The following is a 20153-nucleotide window of genomic DNA, read 5'->3' on the forward strand; positions in this document are numbered from 1 at the left end:
TAACAAAACAGAAACTGAAATAACCTGTATCAGACAGAAACACTTTGACAAGCAGGAATCCTGGAAGAGAACTAGAAGCTGGCCAAGCAGGTCTTTATTTCTCTGATGCTAATTTTTCATAAATCTCAAGCATAATATCCAGGAGACTAGAAACCCATTATCGTCATGCCAACATTCAAATGATCTGGCCTAGTTATAGGTAGGAAAAATAAACGCAAGGCAGGAAGAATGAAAAGATTGTTGAAACAGATAGAGAATTGGAATATAAATAAGCTACTTAGCATGGTTTATGCAAAATAACTGTTACTTTGTTAATGAGATTACAAGTTTGTTTGATAAAGGCAACCACAGCTTCAATATACTTAGATTTCCTAAGGCGCTTGGATTAGTAACACACAATGTGCTCATTCAAAGGTAATCACTTTTCTGTATCAATAACGCACAGGAGTAATGAATTAGGAATTGCTGCAGTCATATCCACGGGGAATTTGCTGTGTGCAGTGCTCTGAGCGAGGCTACCATTAAGGCATTTGGCAGCACAACCGCTTCGCTTTGGGAAGGGGCTCAATGGATGCTCACCTGGCTCTGCACGACTTACAGGCTGTGCCAGCATCCCCTCATGGGTGCCCAGGCAGGGAACTCAATCAGAAAATGTGGAGACACAAAGTGGAAATAGATGAAGTAGGAGGAAGAGAAAAAACAAAATAGATGTAAAGTCCCCACACCTAAACCGTGCAGATGGCCACAAAGGCTCAGTGCTAAGTGGAAAGGAGAACAAAGCAGTTAGGCTGTATGATCTGGATTATTTGTGAGAAACTAGGTTTGTTACAAGAAAAAGCATTGTCATGTGTCCAAAGCCAAGCCTTACACACTTACATACAATGAAGAGGTCATCCCCACCGACTGGAGGACCGGATCCTGGAGGATGGAGATGCAGAGCAGGTAAGCAGCACAGCACTGCCGCCAAACTGCTCCAGCAGCTGTGGCCAATAATCCCTTCTGGTGAGCCAACAGCAGAGCTGCATGTAGGAGTAAAGGCCTGATTTTATGCTTGAGCATCCCAGGTGAGAGAGATTGAAGCCTTTGATATATTCACGTTGCAAAAGGTAACTTTAAAAATCAGAGAGCATACAGAGGGAGCTGCAAGGACATTTCAAGGACTGATGAAAAAAAAAAAAAATCGTACTATAACGAATTTAAAGATCAGTGTGTTCAGTTTAACAGAAGAGAGATTGAGAAGTGACACCGCAGGGCATAACTACTTTCACAGGGAAAAGATACCATGTCCCCAAATCTCCCTACCCACTGAGGCACGGGCAACTGGGACGAGCAGCCAGAAGTGGAAGTGTGACCAGCTCTGAGCATGATGCGAGGCTGGCATTTTAAACCAGGAACAAGCTATGGGAAGGGGCAGACGATTCTCCTTCCACCGATGTTTTCAAATCAAGGCTAGACATTTTGGGGAAAACCAGCCTTAAACAAACAATTTATTGGATCCTACAAAGCATGTGGAAAGAAGTGAAATTCCTGTAATGATAAAGGTACCAAGCTACCTGATTGAACTTAGGCTGAAGAGGGTTTTGATGTTACAACAAGATACAGGAGCAAGATGAGATCCAAATGCTCATTTAGCATTAAAATTTAAATTTAATATACTTTTCAGGGAACTTTTTGGCTTGATAGGCCAAGAAACTAAAGCCCCTTTATTATTATTATTATTTTTTTTTAATTTTAACTTTATTTATTTATTTTTTTTTTTAAGGTGCCAAGTCTCAGTTTTGCATCAGTCTTTTTAGTGTGTTCCCTGGGAAAGAGCAATCTCAGCTCCTCAAGTTTGGCCATCACTTGGCTGATGTGTGTTGGCCGTTTTTCCTCAGTGAACATGAACATTTTGGTTGCTGTCCAAAAGGCTCTCAGACACCTGCAATAACTACTTTCTTTTGTTTACTGTACTTGAGCCTTCACAGGCAAAACTTACTCCTTCCCCTGGGCTCCAGTGGGTATTACACTGCCTTTATATATTCCTGAGGAAAGCTATATAGAAGTTTTAAGAGAATGCTTTCCACTGGAAACTGTGATTAAATCAAAATATTCAACAAGGAAGTGTTGATTAACACATGCACACTCCTCCAAAGATGAGAAGCTGAAGTCATTTCTTCAAACAAGGTAGATGTGATGTTCATTACGTTTAATGTTATTTGGCAGGTTTTTGGAGATGGGAGTCATTTAAAGTTTGAATTAATTCAATGTGTTCATATTTTTTGTAAATAATCAGAATGACACAGATGAAATAGGACTTCTAGTGGCTTTAAAATTAATGTTCCCTAAATTCCATTTCACAGGAAATTAAATTTTTGTTCTGATTCAAGCCAAAAAGAGAATTTTGAAATGGCAGGATTTCCCATGAGCCAGAGGTTGAGCTTTCCAGCGCTGCAGGGCTGGGAGCACCAGCAGGGTGACGAGCAATCAGTTGCTTCTTTCAGACTTGTGGGAGGTGAGGGACATTATAGCAATGCTCATGAACCTGTCTATTTTCCAAAATGCACTTAGTCATCAAGGAAACCATATGTTCCTGCCTAACTAATCCATGCCTGGGCTGTTTTTTTCCAGTTATCCTATGACTGGTAGGCGAATGCATTCATATTTAAACCCAGCAAAGCCACACAGGGCATTTCCCACTCCAGCATGGGATTTGCCCAGGTGGAAAGCCCAGCTGGGTGAAGCAGCGCTGCCATGGCAGCAGTGGAGCTTTTGCTGCTACTGCCAGGGAACACATGGCTTTACACACAGAGGGTTTCTGTCCATTAGCAGGGCAGAGGCAGCTGACAGCAGAGGTGTGAATTTTACTGCTGTGACCTTCACAGGCAGTCTGACAGATTGCTTGCAATTAGCTAGTCCAACCTCTGCTGTGCTGCTGGCTTGCCCAAATCCACTCTGTTTTTGGCTATAGCCTGTATCTTAAGAAGTCATCTGGTCCAGATTTTAGAGTTGCTAATGACTGAAATCCTGCTACAACCTGAGGTAGAAAATGAACTGCCCTCATCGTAAAAATACATGTGATCTGGTTTCTATCTGCATTTGTCCTGCCTCAGTATGGAAGCTTGTTTCACGTGCTTGTTTCCCACTGGCAAAGTTTTGTTCCTCCCATAACTGTTATGATCAGAGGTGATAGCTGTCATTTGACAAAGAGTTTGTACATATGTGGAAGGCTGAGAACTTCCTCATTCTTCCTAGGGACAGATTAACCAGCCAAAAGCTGTCTGCTCTGCAGTCTATCATCTGTCCAGCCCCAGGACCATCAGGTGTGACAAGCAAAGTAACAACACGCTCCATCATCCTCTGCGTCTCTCATTTGGTAGAAAGCACTAATCTCTCAAGCACACAAGGAGAAAACAACTTAAAAAATCCAAGTAACTTCTTTGCCCTTCTATAAGGGTATGTGGTTTCTGTTAACTTCACTGTGAGTCATGCACAGGTGTCAAAGAGAAATACTCCCTGGGCTCCTTCTGCAATGCCATAGCTCTTTGAAGTAGGTCACAGACTTCACTCATTCAGCCAAAACTTTCTGATTGCTCGAGAATTATTATTATTATTAGGAATATCATTTAGGGATGACTTTTTAAAAGGATCCAGAAGTGGGTTCATCAAAATGTTGCAACTGTTTTGCAGACTGGCACACTAACATACAAAATAGTCTAAAAAAAAATCTGAGTTAACTTTATGTAAAATAAGACTTTAAGGAATTTATTGATCATAGCTGAAGGTATCTATGCAGGGAGGGAATTACCTGGCAACAGATTGCCCTATAATAATATTAATAACCTCACCACCTGACTTTTAATCCATGTTTTTCATCATAGATCATAAAACACTTTATGAATGAGGTCAAACATCTAGTGGGAAGAGCCAGAATCAGATGTAATGGTTAGAAGTTGAAGCCAAATGAATATAAGAAGGAAATAATGCATGCTCCATTTGTTCTACTAATCAAAACAGCAGATGAATAACGTAACCATGAATTTGTCTGCAAACATGATAATCTCCATCACTTGTTGTCACAAAGGGACAATCTCATGCCAGATATGTTACAGTTCAAATAAAACTAGAAACTAATTGTTGGGTGAGATTGGTTGCCTTTTGAATATAGTAGATAAAGAATACAAAGTGAACATAGAAATAACTTGTTCATTATAAGTTACACGACACATTTGTTTACTACAAATCCACTGCATTTTCCATTAACTCCAGCCTATCCACCTGCCAAATTAGTCAAATCTTCTAAATCACTGCTGGGCATTCAGAAAAAATTGCTATTAAAATGGTAGTTTCCATTTTGAGCTCACAGTCCAATTTCAAATTTGGTAGGTATTACACAAATGCTCTTAAAATGGGCCAGATTTTTTTGTCCGTGTCATAACAACCTGCTGAAGCCACAAAACCATAATGCTTAATGTTAGCTGGTGCCTTCCTTCATTAGGCATCAGATGCGATACTCCACAGATTGGAGGTTCAGGCAGACTAACCCGATCTCTGACAACTTGAAGCACGTCTCTGCTGGGATTCAAGCATACGGGCAGGTCAAATGGCAAGACTCTGCATTGTCTCCAGGTGAAGTCAAGATGCCACGTATACTGTGCCAATGGTTTTAGACACCTGAAAGTGTAAGGAAGGGATATATTATGGCTAGTCTTCTTTTTAAACCTACCAGTGCATCCTATAAATAGTTCTGCTATGGACTGGTGACCAGATGGGGAAAAACTGAACACGGTCAACACCCCAAACCCAGTTACTTACTTGAATATTTAAAAGGTTCTTAAATTCCTTGGCATGTACGTCTCTGAGAATAAAATATTTCTGATTTTTCTAAAAAAGAATCTTTCCTGAATTTTGCTGTTCAGCAGCTACTTTTTGGAAAAAATGCTGTTGCTACAACACCATTCTCTCACTTGTGCCTGCTGCAGTGGTTTGTTTTGAAAACTTCAGAACAGAGAAGTACGTGTATGCCTGTGTTTCAACATGTATGTATAACAGGGTCTTCACCTTGAGTGAACAATTTAGGTCTATTATAAAATCAGTAATTTATCTAGGAGTATGCTTATTATTCAGAATGACCTGTATATTAGCAGACAATAGAGCCCATATTGCTCAAAAGGCAGCAGCTTTACATATTGTGCCCAGCCCGACATATCCAAAGGTTTCAGAGCCCTACACTACTTGAATAAGCACTTTTAAACTCCGTGGTTGAGTAACTTTACGAGTGAACTCCAATCCTATTAGGAATCACGGGCCTATACAAACAAGCCAAAGTCCAAAAAGTGATAATAGTCTGAGCAAAGGGCAGAATGTTGATGCAGAGAGAAAAAAAGAAAAAAAAAAAAAAAAGGAAGAAAGCAGGATAAATCAGCTCCACACTTAGAGATCTGAAGAAACTTATTCAGCAAAGCTGCTGCAGAAGAAATGAGTGTAACTTACATTATTTCAGTGTTTGTAAGGGAGCTACCTGGCTGCATTCTCTTTGGCTGGATCTTCATGTCTGTGGCTTTATTCCTGCTGATGCTCATCACCTATTTCAGGATCCAACTATCAGAAGGTGAGTCACAATTCAGGCAGAAAGAGTGGGTAGGCAGACAAAACTCCTCACTCAACAGCCTGCTGTCAGGCTTGTACCCTTAATTAAACTGAAGAGAACAACGATCCTACTCTTCTGAAGCTGTACTGCATTTTAAGCCATTTTCTGATTTGAAAAAAAATATTATAAAAATATGTTTGGAATTCAGATTGAATCCTCACTGAAAATTCCGTAGTTTTACCTACAAAAAGACAACCAAAGGGAGAAAAAGAATAGGGTGGCTAGAGCAAAGATTGTTTTTCTCTGTGTGAGTCTTCAGCATGAAGCTGACAGCAGCTATGCCCCACAATAGCTGGCTGCTGAGCGTGCCTCTGTGTTCTTTCGAAGGTATGTATTTACTCTTACTTGGTACGTGAATATATATTTGCCATTTTAACTTTTCTATGTTAAGATCAGCTTATATTTGCTTCCGAAATCTATCTTTGGAGTAAAAGCAGAAGGAGAAGCAGCCTGCCCACCCAGGTGAATGCGCAGCAAGTGACACAAACCTTACACCAGTGTTGCAAACCAGGCTCCTCAAAGGATCTGACACGTCCTGTACAGAGGCACAGGGCTATGGCTGTAGTAGGCAGGGGATTCCTTTCAGGAAAGGAATCCCTGTACATCAGACCACCCTATTTTAATGGGATGGTCTTCATGCCTTCCAGGTTTGAGTTGCGGCTGAGTCTGAGATGTAGTCTGAGACTGCTCAGAGACATGCTGCTCTCATTTTAAGCCTCCAAACTTAAACAAAAACTGCCAAGGCCTGTCCCAGAGTGCATTCATATCATTTTTTATCCTGTTTTTTACTTCAGCCCTTCCAAAACCCACTCTTGCAGACCTTGGCTAAGCTTGTTCCTGAAATTAGCTGCCTTTTGATCTTTTCTTGTTAAGGAGTGCTGGAGAAGATAAAACGATAACCTAGGTTTCCTCAGTAAACTTCAACATGTTTCTTGGTATAGCTTGCAAATCCCAGGAGGGACAAATGCACTGTACTACAGGTTTCATCTCCAACAGCTCACCCATGATCTCAAAAGCAGACTTGGCTAGGACAGTCCTGACTGCAGGGCTCTGCAGGGAAACCAAGACATTTGCCCAGAGCTGACCCGACAGCAAACAGCTACATTTACCCAACCAGTGCAAAGTTAGGGAAGAAGCCTTGCCTGAGTGCCAGATCAAGCACAGCAAGTCGTACATTCCTTAAACTTGTTCTGTCCTGAATATATCTTCTGAAAACTTGAAAATTGGGCAATTTACCACAGTTCTAAATGTAGGAAAGGCCACAATATCCCCAAATGTAGAATGAATGAATTTCTTATTTTGCATAATATCTCCAGGCATCTAGAACTGAGGCTTTCACAAGGAGGAAGGGTGTTTGCATACAAGTGTACACCACAAGCTACCTCAAGGCTGCTAAAACTCAGACATTTCCTGTTGAAGATGTGCTTTTCAGATGCTGAATTAATCAACTAGGAAAGCCTGCTCTGCATGACTAACTCAGCTCAGCCTTCACCTCTCTCCGAGGATAATTTATAACTGCTGACAGTTTTTCACACACTGGCAAACAACAAAAAACGGTTTGGTGCCAAAGCATCATACAATTCAGTATCTATGAGGGAGAAGGAAACCTGAGCATTGAGAGCTGTATCACTTTCAGAAAGATTGTCTTAGGAAAAACAGAATAGAAGCTAATGGAATTGTTGCATTAGTTTTTGGATAAAAACAGGAGTTCTCTCTTTCAGCAAATAATCAGTGTCCATCTGCGATAAGTACCAGCTGTCTAACTGAATGAAATAATACTACTGAACTCATTTTTACATGGTGTTTCTCTTGCTTTTCTATTCCAGCTAAGACTGAGCAAAACAGGAAAAGGAGGTGGGCTACAGATCCCAAGGGTATGCAAGGGTATGGGTATTTTGCTAAGGCTCAGAAAATACTTTCATTAAACCAAAAGAACCCACCTGAAAAAAAAAACACAGACATTCATGTTTATGCTGCATGATCAACCACTGAAACAGACTGGGCTATAGCTTTGGATTTGTAAGGAGTTTAAGTAATAATTTCCTAAATTTTCTAAGACTAGCAATCAATTTTTTGAGAGGTGGATGATCTGGATGGCAGGGGAATTTGTCAAAGGAATATTGCTTCCTTACTTCTCTCTTTCCTAGCTGAGAAGGATAAACTACAGGAAAACCCTGACTTTCCAGGGCCCCATGGAAGGAAATTCTCCATTTCCACAGCAGAAGTGTCCTGGGTGGGGTTCTAAGGAGGATGGCAGATTCATTATTGTCTAAGACTTTGGACATCACTGTCCCACCTCTAACTCCAAGCCCTTACCTTCACTTGATGTGGGGGAGAACTAAAAAATAAGCCCTGTAACTAAAAAATAAGCCTGGGAACAGACTCCTTTAAGTGCTAACAGTCACTCTCAACAAAGCCATAGAAATTCACTAGGCCCTGGGTACCTATTTCACAGAATCACAGAACTGTCGGGGTTGGAAGGGACCGTGAAAGGTCATCAGGTCCAACCCCTCTGCCAAAGCAGGTTCCTCAGAGCAGGCTGCCCAGGTAGGCGTCCAGACAGGCCTTGAATATCTCCAGAGAAGGAGACTCCACAACCTCCCTAGGCAGTCTGTTCCAATGCTCCATCAACCTCACGGTGAAGAAGTTCTTTCACATGTCAGTGCGGAACTTCCTGTGCTCTACCTTGCAGCCATTGCCCCTTGTCCTATCCCCACAAACCACTGAGAAGAGGTTGGCTACATCCTTCTGTCGCCCACTACTCAGATATTTATATACACTGAGGAGATCCCCTCTCAGTCTTCTCTTCTCCAGGCTGAACAGACCCAGATCTCTTAGCCTTTCCTCATAGGGAAGATGCTCCAGGCCCCGTATCATCTTTGTGGCCCTCCGCTGGACTCTTTCCAGGAGATCCCTGTCTTTCTTGTACCAGGGAGCCCAGAACAGTACTCCAGGTGAGGCCTGACCAGGGCAGAGTAGAGGGGTTGGATTACCTCCCTTGACGTGGTGGCCACACTCCTTCTAATGCATGCCAGGATCCCATTGGCCCTCTTGGCCACAAGGGCACAGTGCTGGCTCATGGTCAACCTGTCATCCACCAGGACCCCCCAGGTCCTTCTCCTCAGAGCTCCTCACTAGCAGGTCGTCCCCCAACCTGTACTGATACTTTGCGTTGTTCCTTCCCAGGTGCAGGACTCTACACTTGCTCTTATTAAATCTCGTTCGGTTTCTTCCTGCCCAACTCTCCAGCCGGTCCAGGTCTTGCTGAATAGCAGCACAGCCTTCTGGCATGTCAGCCACTCCTCCCAAAAAAAAAAAAAAAAAAAAAATCCTTAGATCCCATTAAAAATAAATAATACAAATTTGCATTACTACAAGCAAGGCGGCCTTGTTTCATTGTCAAATAAGCACTCTTCATTTTTCTCTATAAAGCAAGAGAAAAGGTCCATATAAATATATCAAAACCCACTTCAGTATTATCTCAGGGTTTCTTAAAAATGAACCTAAAAGTAACACATGAAACCACAGGACTTTCCTCTGAACAACTGACAATGACAGGGGACTGTAATGTCTTATTTTTTTTTTTTTTAAAACCTAACTAGACTTTTTTTTTCTTCTCACCTTTTCCCCCCCCTCCATTTCCCTATCCCTCTTCAAATATTCTCCAAGACTCTGATGACTCTGATGCGTCTTCTGTTTTTAAGATGCAGGCTTATGTTCCTGTTCTGTTTATACCACAGGCAGCACAGGGATGATGGCTGTCATGGCATTGCCACAGTAAAACAAAGTGAATTTTTAATAAACACTAATTCCTGCTGCAGGTGCAGCCTCACCTCGAGTACTGCAAGTAGGTTTGGGCACCATAGTTTAAGAAAGACATAAAACTATTAAAGAGTGTCTAAAGGAATGCTACTGATGAAGGGTCTAGAGGGGAAGGCATATGAGGAGCAGCTGAGGTCCCTTGGTTTGCTCAGCCCCGAGCAGAGCAGGCTGAGGGGAGGCCTCATGGCGGCCTGCAGCTCTCTCATGAGGGGAGCGGAGGCGCAGGCGCTGAGGGGACAGCGACAGGACCCGAGGGAACGGCATGGAGCTGGGACAGGGGAGGGTCAGGCTGGGGGTTAGGGAAAGGTTCTGCACCCAGAGGGCAGTGGTCACAGCATTGGACCTGACAGAATACACAAGTATTTGGACACCACTCTCAGACACAGGATCTGTTTTTTTTTTTTTTTTTTTTTTTTTTTTTGTGTGTGTGTGTGTGTGTGTTTCTGTGTGGAGCAAGCTTTGTGGGTCTCTTCCAACCCAAACTAGTCTATGATTCTATGCTCTCCTTGCTGTTGTTGAGGAATTTTATTCTGATTGAAAGCTGGTAAAGGTAATGAGGATAGGGCATTTCTGCTGATAACAGCGGAGTTTGTATCAGGGCTTCACTGGGCATGAGCAGGTGATCTCTGTCACACTCAGATGACTTTCTAAAAACATACGGAAACTGATAATATTGCACCACTCATGTGCCTTCAGTTTAATAAAAATCATACTAATAAGCACCAGCTCCTTTTCTACATAAAAATTCACCACCTCAAAGCTGCACATTCTTATATATGTTTCTGTTGCTTGGTTTATCTTCCAGTTGACAAGGAACTGGCCATGCTGCATGACCCCAGAAACACCCTCCTGGATTATCGCACGGAGCGACAGAAGCTGGGGAGATCTGGGAAAAAAGTGAACAAATGCAGGAACTGAATGACATTTAAGGGAGTCTCATGTCTCAGGAAGCAAGCTTACAAACAGTGCTCAGCTCTGCAGGTTTAAAAATAACCAGCTGTAGATAAATACCATGGAGGAGAACAAAATGGAGAGAAGCAAGTGCTGCGCTGTACAAACAAAACAGCTACTGCCATTCAAAAAGGCCTTGTAGCAGTTTTGCTCTGTCCCATGAGGCCAGGTGAGCAGTACTTTATTCCCCTCATCAGACACCAGAGACCTCCTGCAATGTACTGTATCAGTTTGTTTACATAACGCAGGATTTGGTGGGAGAGAAAGCACCTTGCTCACTAGTCCTTCGCTAGCCTACAAGGCAGAAAACTATATAACAAGCTCCTGAGAGAGCTGAGCTGCGCATACAAGGCAGGCAGTCTTATTAAATTGAAGATGCAAAAATAGCAAGTTCATATCAAGCAGTGACATCTAGAAATTGAGAAGGGTGATGAGGGGGAACTGACTTATTTTCATTACATGTATACTTTGGGAAAGAGTGTAGGTTTTCTGAAGTATACTTCCCATAGAGTTTGGAAACAAAATATAATGTTGATGGGAAACAAAAGGACTTTGCTGATTGACCTGCCAAATTTTGAAACCATGGAAAATTGCAATCAATGTTTTTCCAAATGGTTATTTTAGTGAGGACAATCCTTGAATAAACAGATGATTTTTCAAATAAAAAGCCCTTAAGTATGGATGTGTCTTGTCACACAATCTCCCCCTCCCCAGTTAGCTGTAGACATACAGGTTTAAGTATATTTCTGATTGGCTGAGGTCCACAAAAATACAACTCAAACTGTTCAAAAATACTCTTGCCTTTTATCTTCCATTTCTAATTCAAATTTAAGCCCAAACTGATGAAGAACAAGAAGTGACTGTACTTACTGTCCCTGATAACTATGGGACATGACTGTTCCTACCTGCTAGCAATTACCTCTCCTTGCAGTTGGTTGTTGTTATCCACTATGTTCTTGCATGGTGGGTAATGTGCTTTGTATGAGTTATCTGTGTTTTTGCAGAACTGTAGGTTTCACAGCCTTCTGAGAACTCCTTTGAATCATTTTGTAAATATTAATGAGGCCAGAAGAAACAGTGTAATTTACTAAATGCTATGAGAAGAAAGGAGTCAAACATCAATTACCTTTACTATACGTAACAGTTCTCCATCACATTTTAATACTATCCTATTTTTAAAATGTATAACTTTTTCCACACATATATCTGTGCAAATAATAGATTCATTGCATTGAACAGGTGAAGAGCCAATTATTTGTTACTTAGAAAGAGCTACCTCTGCATTTTTAAAGTAAAGGGTAGGATGCTGAAATGTAAGTACCTCTAGTTAGATCTAGTAGTCTCTAACTTCTGTTTAATTAACTATGCTTGAAAAGTGCGAAGCACTTTGTAGTTCCTTCCATTTGAAATCAGCAGAAGGTTCCGGGTGGAAAACAAACAGGCATTTATGCAGAAGCCATAGCATTGATATAAACAGCAGAAGTTAAATACAGGAAAGATACTTGGACTTTGACTTCAAAGGAGGCAACTCGTAAAAGAAACACAGCGAAGCATGGAAGAACAAAAACAGTAGAAACAAGCTGATCTTGGTCATCTGCCAGAGGAATCTGCAGTGTGATTGCTGGGTTTCCCACCCTCAGCTGGCAACTCGCACCAGGTGCCCATTATCACTCTCTGGGTGTTTCAAGATGTCCTACCTGAACATTGTAGTATCACATCAGAAGTGTTTTTCCCATACCCTGTAGTCAAAAAGTTTAAGATGGTTTTCTTCTGATTTTATTCTTTCCATAAACTTGTTCTTTGCAGTAAGAGCAAAGTATGCATTCTTTTTGTTCTTACAGACCTCATACCACAAATTTCATTTGATTAACAACACATACAAATGCATTTCAGAGACCAAAAGGAAAGAAACACTCTAAAATCTAAATCTACCTCTGCCTACAGTTGTCTCACACAAACAGAAAACAACCAGAAATGATCACAGCTTCAAGCAGAGAGCAAACCCTCCAGCTTTTGGGGACTGGTCCCTGCTGTAACACTCACTCGGTGTCTTTCTTGGCAGAGAATCGTGATCAGTCAGGTAGAAGCAATTCATAGGCCTGACTGAGCACACAAACCACTCTGGAGATCTCACCTGGACTGTAAATTGTTTGGGTCAGGAACAGTCCTGGTTTTGTTCAGCATCTGGATGAATATTAAGAACCATATTCTGGTTGGTGTCCTTGTTCAATGCCTCTGCCCAAGAGTTTAAGAACTCCTGAAATATTTATGATATTTATCTTTGGCAGAGCAAGATCACGCTTAAGATGTAAGGAATATAAGGGACATTTAGAAACAGAGATTGCTCACTGTCTTCTGCATTAGGATACTCTTAGAGATCAAGTTCTTCATCAATCTGTGTATTTCCATTCTAAGCAGTATTGACTTTTTACATTTAAGAAACATGCTGCCAGTAGAAAAATCCGTGATTTTGGATATTGGTCATAAGTTACAGTAATTGTTCCCCTTTCCACTCCATTCTAACTCCCTCAGTTTCAAACACCCATTCCTCCACCATCCATGGAAAGACTCGCCTGGACCACATGTGAAGATATAGAAGTAAAGTTTAACAAGCCTTACTACAACCTAGCATTAATGTTATTTCATGAAATGTCTGAGAATAGAGATCTAAAATGTTATTTTTTTAATCACTCTTAAAGACTTCTGTACTGTAAAATAGTATTACAGCTACCGAGTAGAATACAATGTAGGTATTAGATAAGAATTATAACAGAAAAACACTGGGTGCCTTTGCCATAACTGCTTATTGAGCTGTAATTGCTAATGTGCAGGACAATCTGACATTCAGGACTCTGTATTATGTCATGAAAATCCTCAGACCTTGCTGTTTTCAGTTCTGTTACTGAATAGTGCCAAGAAACATCTGTTTTCATGCTACTGGCATTAAAAACATTCATCTTATGTTGTTCCTTGGACAAGGAAAAAATATACATTTAAATAACACTATAGAACAAAAGGTTTTTAAAAAGCAAATGTGTAAGAATAAATCTGAGGAAGATAAATATAAGCCTTTGAAAATTGCTGAAAGCTGTGAGAGTATTTGAGGTAGTACTACTTTCTAGTACAGTACTTACTCTGTTTTATACGCATCCCCAGGCAACGATCAGTAGCCTAGGTCAGTAGCCTACGTCAGAAGCAGCAAATGACTAACACTTCTGAGAGTGTTAGTCATTTAGCCTGGTCCAGTGCAGCCATTCATATGTACTTACCTCCAAAATCTTTGGAGTTCCTTCATGCTAACAGCATAAATTAAATAAATTAACACTGTAGTCATTAGTAGCACTGTTAACAATTGTAACTTGTACTAATATTAATAATCCAAGTATGTTTTCCCAAGTGCAGTGTAAGAAAAAAAAAAGCAAAATTAAACAAAACCACAGCAAAGCAGCCTGAAAATCAAAACAGTTTCAAACCTTCTAGAGGTGTAATCAGGTCAACCACATGGGATACCAGCTCCTCCAAGTAGCCCAATTCCATTGTAAACATTGTAAAAAGCTAAGAAGCTGCCACTGCTTCCTGGCCAAGGGTACAGTTAATTGTCACTCTGGCCTCTATCAAATTTCACAAACTCTGACTTCTGTCATAATATTTCATTTATCTTATTCTATCTACCTGATTTCAGTGGACAACCTAAAAGTTGCCATTCAGTCTGAGTTGTCCAGTAGAATGTCCATATTTCAAGAAACGCTTTGTACTGCAGTTGCTTATAGATCTGACCAATATGTTTTTTTTTCTTCTTAAAACCAACTGTCTCCAGAGTTGCTTGCTTGTCCTTTATGAAGCCTTAATCAAGGAAGCAATCTGAACAACTCCAGTATTATGAACCCTCAGGTGATCAGGATAGAAAAGAAAGATGCATTAAGTATTTTTATATAGGATCCACGACTCACTGCTCTCAAACAGCATTTAAGCACAATCACTCAAATACCTTCTCCAGATTTTCATTAAATAGGTCTGTAATTGTGTTTGAAGTTAGTTGCATAAGTATTGTAAAGTCAACTTGTGAAATGTCTCGAGAACAATTTGTTGCATTTTGCAGTTTTTGCTATAGATATATAAAAAAGTAACAATGAAAACTCAGAATTGCACAATATTCTAGAACAGGTGAATAATTTCAACCAGAATCTCTAAAACTCGGCTACTTTTAGGACTAATCACACCTGGGGACTAAGTTTTTCTGCATGACAAAGGCTGTTTAATTAGCACATGTTTAATCCATTAAAGCAATACCTATGCACAAGCTATGCACAAGCTGTGCTGAGCTGAAAGTATAAATTTTCCTTCAATATAAGGTTCTGATTAGGATTTGAAGAAATACATCTCTCAGTGAAAGTCATTGTTTTCAAAAATATTATATTTGCAGTTTTAAGGATTAAATACAATTGCAATAAAAAACAGAATCGATCTAGTGCCTAACAAATCAAAGATCCAACTCAGTAAGGAATTTACTTTCTTCACACCCAACAAGTTCTGTAACTAATACCACACAATATCAAAAATGCCTCTTTGTAGAGCTTTTTCTTACACACTTATGTAAATCCATAAAATCATCCCCTTAAATGAATACATCTCCATTATGACCTTCTCTTATGTATCCAAGATTTACGACTTTCTTGACCTCATGCACAGCATTGTAGTAGTTATTTTAGGTTATTAGGTTGGGTGGGGTTCTTTTTTTTAAAAAAAATCTGGTATTTTTCAGGCTAATGTGGGATGTAATTAAGAACACCTGTATGCATATAAACGAACATCTTGGTTACTGTTGTATTACAGTGTCCAAATTATACAAAGCCAAAACTAAAAGGAATTTCTGTTAACCAAGCATGCTGACAGATGGCAGCAATCTAAACTGAGAACAGCACCAAAAATACATCACTCAGAAGTGAGAAAGAAATGTACTGAGAGGTAGTATGATTTGTTACTTTAAAATCATAGTACCTCTAACTCAATGAACTCCGTAGAATGACTTGTCAACTGGGGCATTTTAACTTGTGTAGTACTGTCCAAATCATTTTTTGGAGTCTTTAAGATTTCTTCTTCTCTGAACCACAGAAAACAGGATGCTTATTGCAAGACACCTAAAAACCACATTAATATATTAGAAGACAACCAATAATTGTACCACCCTTCAGGTAACTCTGGGGACTATTTGTACTACTCCCAAATTCTCAAGGTCCTGTGGCTCCTACAACTGCATTTCTCAAAATTGATTTGCTCATTTTAAGTATTATCAAATTTATGTCTGAGTGCCAATAGTCATACAGAGAATAAACAACTTTATTTTATAATAGAATTACAGAAAGCAAAAATAACACTTAATACAACTTCAAGCTGCTATAAATCTAATTTGGCATTTTAACTATACACAGAGTCAACAGCAAAACAAAACCAAAACAAACCCCAAAACAAACAACCCCCAAAGAACAACAAAAAAATAAAATCCAAAATAATTAACAGGTTTTCTCAGTCTTAAATGGCAGTTTCAAATGATGGTACTGTCTCATTACTTTATGAATGGAATCCATCACGCACTTTTTACTCAGTATCCCAGAAACCTGCATTAGCCATTAGACAAAGCATCTGAAACATATACCTTCTCAATAGCAGAAATGTCAGTTCTAACATGTAGGCAGTGAGGTTTAATAGAAAGCAAGCATTCTACAAGGTGTGTTCAGACAATGGAAGTGTTGAAGTTCGGACACAGTAACAAAAAAAAAAAAAAAGCACTAAGGTTTTAAGCTGCCTAGATGATCTCTTGTTGGAAGAAGAAAAAGATATTTTGTTATTCCTTCTTTCCTTATCTGGAATGTTGCAGACCACAAAATGTCTACAAAAAGATGAGCATTGGCACCAAAGTGCAAAAAGAACACAGTGCTCAGTCAGAAGAATTTTCTTTGTAACTCCTCCTCCTCTACAGACTACCGCACCATCTCTGCCCCACAGAGAGGAGAACCTTAGAACAGAAAGAGTTACAGTAGATATCAGTATAAAATTTATCCAAAGAAAAATATTTTTTTTCAAATTTTAGGAAATGTTGTATTTTTATAAAAATCTTTGTTATGTGATACTATATATTTACCTGAATAATCTGCAAAAATGTAAATTATTCCAGAAAGATTTCATTTGAAATATTTGGAAAAAAAAAACTATATCTAAATTAGTTAAGATCCCCCTTTTTGCACAATAACTACCTGCTCCAGTGAACAATACCTTCCAGACTTCTTTTGTGTTCACTTTCATATAACCAAGAATCAGCTTCAAAAATGCAAATATTTGTGAAAAAGAAGATCTTGCCCTCTAAAACTTCATTTTAAAAAGTCTAAGTTTGTTAAGAAGTGGTTATAAAAAATAAACAAGAAAGATTGTAAGGGAATATAGACCAAAGATGTTAACATGGAGTTTGGTATTGGCATTTCAGTCTTAAACATCTGGTCATCATTGCTAGGCTCGGTGAATTCGGTTGAGTAGTGATGACTTGGAATGATCACAGTTCTTCGTGGTTATGAACATGGTCAGTATCATTTTCATTTCTGGAAGAAAACGGAGGGGGAAGATTACATAAGCATTCATAGCAGATGCTGTGTGAATGTCACATCATCAGATTCAAGACGAATTTTTTTTTTTAAAACGATATCAGTTATTTTGAGGGAGGGTTATTTCACAAAAAAAGTGTTGTATGAACTAAGTCTCCTTCAATCCTGAGGTAAACAGCAATTCAGTTTCTATCAACGCTTTTCCTGCTTTAGTATATTTTTCCCTCCCCAAAATTCTCATGGTGTTTTAAATAGTCACCTCCTGCACAGTTTACTGAACCATAGTCTAGTGCATAAAAAGAAATGAAGATAATTCCTCAGTTAATAATCCCTGAGAATCAGAGTACAGCATCTTTCCCTTTCATTTAGGGAAAGCAAAGATACATAAAAAACACTGCCATAGTTGTGGTCAGGGCAGAGCTTTCATCACCTCAGAAACAAATAATCCAAATTCATTGTGCATTGCTATTGCCTAAACACAGCCGTCTAGAGACATTTCTACAGGCACATGGCTTTCAGTTGGTGCTACAGGAGGGCACAGGTCTCCAGATGGTCCATGTTGCAGACAGACAGATATTCAAGGCATTTCACATGGCCTATATCTGGACAACTGAATTTGTTCCTGATTTAAATAAAAGGCATTGCTCAGTCACCACATCTCAAATACAAGAGTAACGTGGTCCTCTTTCACTTTCTAATAAGCATTTTAGTTTAAGAACTGTAAAGCAAACCCAGACAAAAATAATGCCTTCCAATATATTGCAAACACCATTCTACAATGTATATATATACACAATGTAAATATTTCTAAAAAAAAGCAAAACACACCCTCAGATGGAAAGAATTACTTTTTTTTTTTATCCAAGTAGTAGAATATTTGATGAAAGAATCAATTTTGCAGTTAGTCACTAATGTAGAAACATGGTGCAAACCTGCCAAGATTTTCTTCCTCCCATGTCAGAGTCCCTCCAAGAAAGATTACTTACATGGGACAGATTACGCTGAGCACTGATTCGAAACATACTTTTCTGGACTGAGATAGCATGAAGAAACTGTCATGTTCTGCACAAATATAACAAAAGAACCAAACTCGGCTCCCAAGACCTTTAAATGCACACTTAATAATAGTAAATAAGTATTTCAATGATAGCACACACTATAACAGCAAATCCTTACAAATCAAAACGATTTGTTCTGCTTTCTAAGTGCATCTTTCTACCTCAGATCCTTCTCTGTAAATCCTGAAAATACGAGAAGGATGGTATGAGTGTGCATGCTTAGTGTTGCTGTGTACCAAGGGGCTAGTGAAGTTACCTAAAACAAGGGCATTCTCCTTTGCTACAAACTAACAGCTCTCTCAAAAGTGGTGTGGATTTTTCCAAGCTCCTCTGGAACACAGGTAACATTCCTATAACATTCCTATCTCACAGTTTGTGCGGGTGCACATCCTCTCCTGTGTTTTCAAAATAAATCTGGAGCATACGTGCTATACCTGTTTTCAGTGTCACTAAGCAACAAAGCTACAAGACAAATCCAGTTGAACGTCAGAAAAAAGTTAACACAGATTCCTGCACAGTTCTTCATTTTTGCTGACTTGTTCCCATCCCTCCTCCCCCACAAGCAAACATCTCCTTGACCCCCAATAAAGCAAACAAAAAACCTCAACAAAACAAACACATGCTCCTATCCCCCCCCCCAATAAATTCCATTACACACACACACCAGTTCTGTGGCCCTTCAGCCTATTGCTTTATAAAATAAATCTTTCCTGTCTAAATCGCTTTTACATATACAGCACATGCAAACAAAGGGTTGGAGGTACAGCACTGTGTTTTAAGTTACTGACAGCTGAAGTTGTCTGAGAGTGCCTGCAACTTTTTAAAAATATATTTTTAAAATGTCAGAACTCTGCTACCTCCACCAAAGACAGCCCTTTGTTATTTCCAGTTTATAACATTAACATCCAAGAGAAGGAGCGTTGACCTAGCACTTCCAAATCTGATCCATATTGGTTTTGGTTTGTATAAGTTACGAGCAAAACTTATTCCTTCCTTTTTCAAACACACAATAACCTGACTAACACTGAAGAAATTTTCAGAGGGCAGCTCAAACATAGCTCCATTCTGACTTAAAGGCTCCAGTTTCACAGCAAGCTCTCAAAGGAGAGTCAACCAAAAGGTAATTTATGAATTAAAAAAGTAAACTCTTAATTCTAGCACAATCTGCGTGAGGCCAGGAAAAGCAACTGGAACCCTCTCATTCAATACTTGGGTACGCCTGCACACAAAAGACCTGGAGGGGCCGCAACCATTCTACACATTACCGAGGAAATAAGAATTGAGACCATTAACTGCTGTAAAATAATACAAGATAATTTTCTTCATGATAAAGATGATTTTCATTTCTTCAGATGATTTTTTTACATCAAACTCTACACTAACAAGAGTTTTCCCACTTGATAGCAGCCAATAATACCTCGGCTAGCCAAATACTGAGATCCATCAGTAGAAAAAGAAGTCTCCAAAAAGAAGGTTTAAAACATCACTGTTTAAAACTTCACTTATTTTTAAATCTCTCCTGTTGTTATTTAACCTTTACAATCAATATATTTTCCTTGAAGCTGAATCTACAGTCAACAAAACAATCAAGTTTGAAAATATTGAAGCTTCAGTTTCAGGACATCAGCCAGCATGACAAGCTGAAGAAACCTGAAGCTTTAAACACCAAAGCTGATATCAGGCTTCACATTAGCCTATATCAATTATGACAGCACTTTATTCAGTGTTCTTTGTGATCTTTCTGGTGAATACTTCAAGAACAGCAGTACTTTTAAAATTATTATTCCTATAAATTTTACTAGTAGCAACAAAAATAGTTTCCTTTTGAATATCTAAATTCTGAGCTGTTTTGTGGCACTGTAGATTCTGTCAATCAACACAGCAACTTTTTTTAAACATAAAAATATATACTTTTTTTTTTTTTAATCTGACCTGGGCCATTCTGGTTTATATTGACTGTCACAGGTTTTTGGTAATAGTTTGAGGTTACTAGATGGTCAAGACCTGGATTATACTGCTCAAGTAGAAATAAATTTTAGGTAGTACTTCATATATAATTTTTGTTTCCTAAAGTAAATCCTTTAATGTAATAAAACTCAA

At 39.2% G+C, this 20153-nt stretch overlaps 2 protein-coding genes across 11 annotated transcripts in view; one reads left to right on the forward strand and one right to left on the reverse strand.

The window, feature by feature from the left end:
* The first annotated feature begins 5324 nt into the window (after nucleotides 1-5324).
* Nucleotides 5325-12213, forward strand: SMLR1 (small leucine rich protein 1). 2 transcript variants are annotated; one of them, XM_084512844.1, is made up of 3 exons: nucleotides 5325-5590; nucleotides 7456-7503; nucleotides 10257-12213. In XM_084512844.1, the coding sequence occupies exons 1-3, from the start codon at nucleotides 5458-5460 to the stop codon at nucleotides 10367-10369; spliced, it is 294 nt and encodes a 97-aa protein (XP_084368970.1). In that variant the 5' UTR covers nucleotides 5325-5457; the 3' UTR covers nucleotides 10370-12213. The 2 variants fall into 2 exon arrangements, with proteins under 2 accessions (XP_084368970.1, XP_084368971.1); XM_084512845.1 differs by lacking the exon at nucleotides 7456-7503 and having other exon boundaries at nucleotides 5341-5590.
* Nucleotides 12214-15721: 3508 nt separating this feature from the next.
* Nucleotides 15722-20153, reverse strand: part of EPB41L2 (erythrocyte membrane protein band 4.1 like 2) — a 108037-nt gene continuing 103605 nt past the window's right edge. For all 9 annotated transcript variants that reach the window (XM_084512826.1, XM_084512828.1, XM_084512833.1 and 6 more), the window contains one exon: nucleotides 15722-16992. The gene's annotated coding sequence lies outside the window, so the exon portion shown is untranslated. The remainder of the gene's footprint in view (nucleotides 16993-20153) is intronic.

Source organism: Aythya ferina, assembly GCF_964211825.1.
Source record: "Aythya ferina genome assembly, chromosome: 3".
NCBI lineage: Eukaryota > Metazoa > Chordata > Aves > Anseriformes > Anatidae > Aythya > Aythya ferina.

Excerpts from the sequence above, each read along its gene's own strand:
- SMLR1 (XM_084512844.1), top strand. The coding sequence starts at position 5,458 with ATGAGTGTAACTTACATTATTTCAGTGTTTGTAAGGGAGCTACCTGGC. Across the intron at positions 5,591-7,455 it reads CAGGATCCAACTATCAGAAG|CTAAGACTGAGCAAAACAGG; the intron begins GTGAGTCACAAT and ends TTTCTATTCCAG. Across the intron at positions 7,504-10,256 it reads GTGGGCTACAGATCCCAAGG|TTGACAAGGAACTGGCCATG; the intron begins GTATGCAAGGGT and ends TTTATCTTCCAG.